We start from the raw sequence: 7,370 nt of genomic DNA on the forward strand, positions 1-7,370 counted from the left end.
CTATCTAACTCTCTATCTATCTATCTATCTGTATCTATCTTTCTCTCATGACCTTTCTGTTTCGGTATGTATGGTGTCTCTTTCTTCTTCTTCTTGCAGGGATTGTCTGTTGAGGAGAAGAGAAAGATAAACTGTAGTAGTTCATCTTTTCTCTTTACTCTCTGGCCGCATGCAAATCGATATCTTCCTTCTTTCTCTCTTGATCAAATCTTCCTTGTAAGGCATCATTTCTCTCCTTTTCTCTCTCTCTTTCTCTCGCGTGTCATCTCCCTCATCTTCTCTCTTCTTTTCTGTTTCTTTCATTCTTCCTCTTTTAGTCTTTTTCTTCTTATCTTTCTCTTTCTTCCTGTGGATATCTTTGCTTCGCTCATCGAGAAGCGTGTCGATCTCTCTCTCTCAATCAACTGTCACAGATGTAGCGAGAGGTCTTTAGAGAGACATATCTATCCACACAGAGACAGCTTCTTTTCTTCTTTCTTTCTTTCGGTTCTTTCCTCTTCTCCTTTTAACAGAATAGGCAGAATGTCTTTTCTAAACAGAGGTCACTTCTAGGAAAGTTGTCTATCTCTTTCTTCTTTCTATCCTACCTAGAAAAGTCTATAGAAGGCAAGCACATATCACACCTGTCTATTCTTCTCTTTCTTTCTCGCTTTCTTCCTTTCTCTCCTTTCTTGCTAAATCTTTCCCTCGTGATCCTTCTTCCTCTTCTTCTCCGCTTCTGACCCTTCTCTTCTTCTTTCTCTTGTCCTTCTTCTTCTTCTCTTCTTCTTTCTCTATTTGTCTTGTAGGCGGCAGAGGTGTTTTCGTATGAAGTATTTGTCTCTTCTCTCGCTGCATGCGGAGCTCACCGTCTAAAGACGCATCGAGATTTCAAGAAATTCTCCCTTCAATGTAGACAACATAGACACTGTAAGAAAGAAAGAAAGGAGAGACGGTATAGGTTTGAATATTAGATAGATCGGCTAGGCAAGATTACAGCCTTTTCAGGTGTACATACACTTGGTTGATTTCATGTGACTGTATCAGCACCATCTTTTCTTTTTACAGTTTTCTTTTCACGGGTGGATCGCTTCTTCCTTTCTTTTCATTTTGAAGTGAGCGCCAGCATTTGGCCTTCTTTCATCTCTGCTTCTCCATTCTTTCTTCTTCTCTCTTTCTTCTTTTTAACTGCATCTATTTATCTCTCTATGTATCTCTCCTTCTTCTCCTTTGTATGGTCGTCTTTCATCTTAGAGAAAGTGTGCGTGTATATAGGAGATAGGAGTAAGAAAGTAGGTCTCTTGCCAGTATGGTCGTACATCTTCTCTCCATCCATAGCAACTCTTTCTTTTATGTTTGCGTCCTTCTCTTCTTCTTCTCTTGCTCTACCTTTATTAGAAAGCCTCTTCGCATACATATAGACAGATCTTCATCTAGAGAAGTCTCGAGAGATAGGGCGAGAGACATAGAGATCCATCGGACTTCTCTCTCTTTCATCTTTTCTTTTCCTTTCTTCTTCTCTCCTTCTTGTTGCTCTCTCGCCTTCTTTTCTCTGCCGTTTTCTTCTTTCTGTTTCTTTCTGCAGACGGGGATTTCTTTTGTCTCGAGGGAGACGCCTGGGTGGAGATATTGAGTGACCTGTGCACACGCAGGCATGCCTGGACTTTATCTCTATGGATTCGATTTCTTAACCTTGTATGTCTCTCTCACAGAAAAGAAAACCGAAGGCGGATCTTTCTTTCTCTCTTCTTCTTCTCTCAAGATCTCGTCGACTTCGCAGTCTTGAAAGTTCTTTCTATCTTCTCCATATCTCTTCTTCTCCCAGGGGTTTCTCAACAAGAGCCGCTGGCTCTCCTTGTCTCTTTGCTCACTTGCCTCTCTACAGTCTTGGCTTGACTTATCGATCGAGTTATCTCCAATCTGTCTTCAATCTATCTACCTTTTACCTATCTATGTCTCTCTCATTCATCTTCCTATCTCTCTGCGTGTAGTAGGTTTATCTATCCGTTGTCTATCTACGTATGACTGATAGTCTCTCTATCTCTCTAGACGTATGTGTATGTAGATGTCTCTGTGTATTTGTCTGTTGTATGTATTGCATTACATCTTTTCTCTCTCATTCCACCTATCTGCCTAGTGATAGAGGCCGCTCCTCCTATCATCCTTTCCTTTTGCCTGTCTATAAGCCCTTTCCTTGTTTAGAGGACTTTCCTTTCTTTCATCTTCTCTTTTCTTCTTAGCTCACCCCTCCACACACATCGATAGTCTATCCTATGTGGAGAAGAAGAAAAAGAAAAAGAAGATAGAGAGCATTGCAGGTTCTTGCAAGGAAAGATTTTCACTAAGAATTGTCCTCGCAATATTTTGCCGTCTTCTTCAATCCTTTTTATGACAGTGATATACCTGAGTGTCTTCGGCTCAGTCTTTTAGGGTGGATCTCGGGTGTACATACACCGTACATCTATGCATACGTACATACACATTCATACCTGCATCGTCACGTCTCTAACTCTGTCCATGCGTCTGCGTAAGTGTATATACATTTCGATTATAGAACCTCAGTGTATGTCCTACTGCGACATGCATGCATGCATTTCTTGTTTCTTTCATCCTTCTTTCTTCCTTTCTTTCATATTTCTTTCTTTCTTGTTTCTCTCTTCTCTTTCTGTCTTTCTTTGTTTAGTTGAAGCCCTTGGTCTCTCTTCATCGCTTTCAACAGGAAGTTTTATGCTGTGAAGTGTCTCGCCAATTCTCTGAAATATCTCCTATCGTCACTCTTGTGCATGCGCTTCTCTCGGAACACTTCGGACCTCCTACTCTCGTCGATGCTCCTCCTGACGAACGCAGTTCTTCTTCTTCTTCTCTCTCTTCTTTCGCTTCTTCTTCTTCGCCGTGTGGGGTGTTTTCTGACGCCTATCAGAATGATATGAAAAGGATCTCTACCGAGAGAAGAAAGAAAGGGAGCTCTATGAACGGAAAGGAAGAAGATGAACAAGAAGAAGAACAAGACAAAAAAGAGAAAGAGAGAAGTATCCATCCTTTCTCCTCTTTATCTCAGAGAGAAGAAGATCTTCAAATCTTTAGAGGCTACGTCCAGATGCTTTCTCTAAGAGAAAAAGTCGACTTCGTTGTAGGATTTCACACATGTAAGATCAGCTCTCTATTTCTAGCTATCTATCTATCTATCTCTATATATCTATATATGTCTGTATGTATCTATCTATCTATCTCTCTTTCTTTTCTTTTTCCCATTTGAGACACTTGGTTCTCTCTCTCTCTGTCTGTCTGTCGTTGTCTGTCTCTTGCATGATCTAGGAGGAAGTTTAGGTGTGAAAAGTTCTTTTCTTCTCTATCTTGTATGGGGCTACACCGTACGTAGATAAGAAATAGATCAAACAATAAGATGCTTCTTCACGAGATAAGAAAGGCCATGCATGCATGCATGCATGCACGCCTTCTTAGCTCTTTTTTGTCAATTAGCAGAGAAGAAGAAGAAGAACGTCTACACAAACACAGTCAAGACGTCTTTCTTCTTCTTCCTTTTCTTCTTCTTCTTCTTTTTCTTTTCGAAGAGCTTTATCTTATTCTTCCTCTTCCTGAATGAGTTGCTTTCTCTCTTCTCTTTTCTTTCTTTCTTTCTTTCTCTCAAGACGTCCGATGTCTGTCTCCTCTTTTTCTTGCTTCTGCGTATGTCTTTTCTTTTCTTCTTTTATCTTCCTTACTTTGTAGATGGCTATATCAATCTGCCTCTCCAGCGAATCCTACTTGAAGAGGTTGTGAAGGAGGTAGAAGAAGAGAATCGACTTCTCTCTGTCCAAGATCTCTCGAACCTTACCTACATAGCCGCCTCCGCCTCCTCCGCTGTAAGTCCAGTCTCTTTCGCATGCAGGAACCTCCCTCAGATCTACCTACATGCGGACAGAAAGAAAGAAAGTGATAGAGAGCACTCTTGTTTCTTCCTTCTTTTGTTTCATCTTCTCTCTATATCTTAAAGGCGTCTCTCTCTCTTTCAAATCTTATTCTTTATGGATTCTCCTTCTACCTCTCCTTCACGTCACATAGAGTTCTTCGTATACATACGTCTGTCTATACACATGCGCATATATATATATCTATATATATATATATCAGTCTATCTCTCTCTCACTCTCTTTCTCTCTTTGCTTCTTTCTTTTCTTTTCTTTCTATCAATCTATCTATTTCTGTTGGATCGAAGGAGCGAGGGGATAAGCCCCTAGGCAACCCTTTGTCTCGCATCACAGACAGTCACATCAAGCGCTTCTTAACTCCTACAGGGAGAGAAGTAGAAGAAGAAGGTAAGAAAGAAAGGACGTGAAAATAAGCGAATGGAAAGAATAAAGTTCTCAGAGAAATCGACAGAAATTCTTGCTAGTGAAAAGAAAAGAAGAGCAGATCAAGGAAGAAAGAAATAGATAAGAAAGAAGACAGAGGGTTCCTCCTTCTGATCTTGTATGTATAAATGGATAGAGTCAGGTTAGTCTCCATACATCTACACAGATATACTAATACAGCCTACTACCCTCACACTTAGGGTTTAGGATGGATGGATATATATATATATATATACATATACATATATATATATATGTATATGTATATATATATGTGTAGAAACTTCTTACATACATGCACGTACAGATGCCCGCCAACTGTCTTGTCTCTCTCTCTCTCTCTGTACATAGATAGATAGATTAAAGATAGATAGATAGATAGATAGATAGATTAAAGATAGATAGATAGATAGATAGATAGATAGATAGATTAAAGATAGATAGATTAAAGATAGATAGATAGATACGTGTTTCGTCTATATCGCGTTATGAGGGGTGTATGGACTGCTGTCTTAGTATAGATGAGCTCTATGTTTGTTTTTTTCCTCTGATAAGAAGAAGAAGAGGAGTGAGAAGAAGGCTAGTACTTCTCTCCATGAGGGGCATCTCGTGTAGTCCACCCTCATTGTCTTATCGCCTCGGACTCTCCAGACTGCTTTCCAAACAAGAAGAGACCGAGCTTCTATTTCTGTCTTTCTCTCTTTCTTTCTCTTTTTCTCTCTCTCTCTTTCTTTCTCTTCTTTCCTGTCTTTATTTGTGAGTTAGATTTGGTAGCTTTAATGCATTTGGCTATAGTTCTGCACGAGCACTCTTCATCTGTCTTATCAAGTCTCTCATCTCTCTATCAGCTACGACAGGTAAAGAAGAGAAGAAAGAAACAGAAGCAGAAGAAGAGCAAGAAGCAGCAGAAAGAACTCTACAGAAAGTCTGTCTGGACTGCATGAAAGAAACGTCAAGACGGTCTCTGTATATCAGTCTATCTCTCTACCTCCTTATGCTTCTTCTATGTCTTTACCTCTCTATGTATCCACCTATATACCTGTCTGTCTATCTATCTATTTATCTACCTATCTGCTTATCTACCTATCCATCCACCTGGCTGCCTATCTACTTGTCTATCTTTCCATCTATCTGTCTATCTCTCTATATATATCGGCCTATCTATCTCTGTACCTATCTTCCTGTCTCTCTGTCTATCGGCTTCTCTGTCTGTCTCTCTGTAATCTATCTAGCTTTAATGTATGTAGTAGTCCTTGTAAACGCATGCGGTCTACACTACTCCATTTGCATGCGTAGTCTTTGTGCGGCTTGGATATGTAAGCATGCGCGTCAAATAAATTAAAGAAAGGAAGAGATCAGAAAAGTGAGAAAGAAAGACCAAGACGAAGAAGAAGAGGAGAATGAGAATAATAGAATTCTTCATTTCTTGGCTCCCCATCCTTCTCAGTAGAAAGCTTGCTCCGTTCATCCTGATTTCTCTATGTCTATCTTTCTTTCTTTCTTTCTTTCTTTCTCGTGTCCCTCTTTCTCTCTTGCTTTCTCCCCTTGTTCTCTTTCTCCTGCGCTCTCTCTCATTCTTCGTTTCGTCTCGTCATTTGTCTGTCTCTTCTTTATCTTGCTTCAGAAGATCGACAGCGTCGTGATAGGACTGTCTCTCACAGGATGTTCTGAAGACGGTGTATGTACACCCTCTCTTAAGGACAATGATCTATCAGCTAAATCGCCTTCTTTATGGAAGAAGACGTTCTCATCTTTAAGCTTTCCATCCAGATTTCCTTTATCTTTTCTTCCTCTTCTTTTCATGTATCTCTTTTCTCAAAGTCCTTCACAGCTGATCGCTTCGTCACAATTTCTTTCTTCTTCTTCTTCGTCTCTTTCTCTCTCTTCTCGTCTTCCACAGAAGACACCTACGGCTCTTCTGTCTTCTTTATCTGCAGGTCTACGTGCTCTTATTCCTCGTCTAAGTCATCCAACGTCTTCATCTTCTCTCTCTTCGTCTTCTTCTCTCTCCTCTTCTTCTTCTCTTTCGCCTGTGGATCTGGCTATGCTTCTATCTCCTCTATGCTGTCATGATGCCGAGTTAGCGTGGTATTCTTCTTTCTTATCTCCGCCTCTCTTTTCATCTTCTCATTCAATTCCTCTCTCTTTTCTTACTGCTTCTTCATCTCTTCTTTCTTCTCTTATCCATTCCTCTTCTTCCTCGAGGCTCCACTCGAGGCAAGAAACTCGAAGCTCGACAATTGATGGTAACCATCCCTGCAAGGATTCTTCTTTCTCTTCTTTCTCTTCTTCTTCTTCTCTTCTCTCAGGAGGCGACGGCTTCTTATCGACTCCTTCAATGAATGATCTCCCTTCTCTACATGGCTGCCCGATTCAGGACAATAGGGCGACTTCTCTTAAAGCGATCATCTCTTCTTTCCTTAGAGGCAAAACAGGGACGAATCTTCTTCTTCCTTCTTCATCTTTTCTATCTCCTTTCTCTGCCTCTTCTCTACGGCCTTATAGAAAGGCCCATCTATCTGTCCTTAGGAGAATATGTCGAGACGCGAGGTCTCTACTTCCCTATAGCTCTCTTTCTCTCTTGAAGGTAGCCGCTTCCCAGGCGATTTCTCATGCATACACTAGTCAAATTCACTTCATCGAAACCTCCTCTTCTTCATGTTTAGGAGACGAAGAAGAAGGGAGAGGGAGAAAGGAAGAAGAAAAAGAAGAAGGAGAGAGAAGAGAGAGAGAAAGAAAAGAAAAGAAGACGAAAATGAGAGAAGGATACCGGTCGATGAACCATCAAACAAGTCATGAGGTAAAAGAAAGAAAGAAAGAAATGACGGATTTATTTATGCGGAGTCTATCTACGTATCTGCCTAGGTTCATGTGTTGAGAGAAATAGATAGACTAAAGATAGATAGCCCGATAGATTGGAGATAGATAGCCCGATAGATTACAGATAGATAGCTACATAGACAGATAGATAGATAACTAGATACATGGATAGATCGAGATGTCTGTGAAAGCAATGGCAAGAGAGAAGAAGAGGAAGAA

General features: G+C 40.5%; 1 protein-coding gene across 1 annotated transcript; it reads left to right on the forward strand.

Annotated features, from left to right (window-relative positions):
- Positions 1-23: 23 nt before the first annotated feature.
- CSUI_007331 (uncharacterized protein) lies at positions 24-7,131 on the forward strand (the record flags this gene model as incomplete). The annotated part of the gene is made up of 8 exons (XM_068067477.1): positions 24-216; positions 789-909; positions 1,565-1,674; positions 2,663-3,125; positions 3,709-3,842; positions 4,196-4,295; positions 5,097-5,188; positions 5,956-7,131. Coding segments are annotated over exons 1-8 (2,346 nt in total), but the record flags the coding sequence as incomplete, so codon positions are not given.
- Positions 7,132-7,370: the final 239 nt, after the last annotated feature.

The sequence above is a fragment of the Cystoisospora suis genome (assembly GCF_002600585.1).
Source record: "Cystoisospora suis strain Wien I chromosome Unknown contig_3847, whole genome shotgun sequence".
NCBI lineage: Eukaryota > Apicomplexa > Conoidasida > Eucoccidiorida > Sarcocystidae > Cystoisospora > Cystoisospora suis.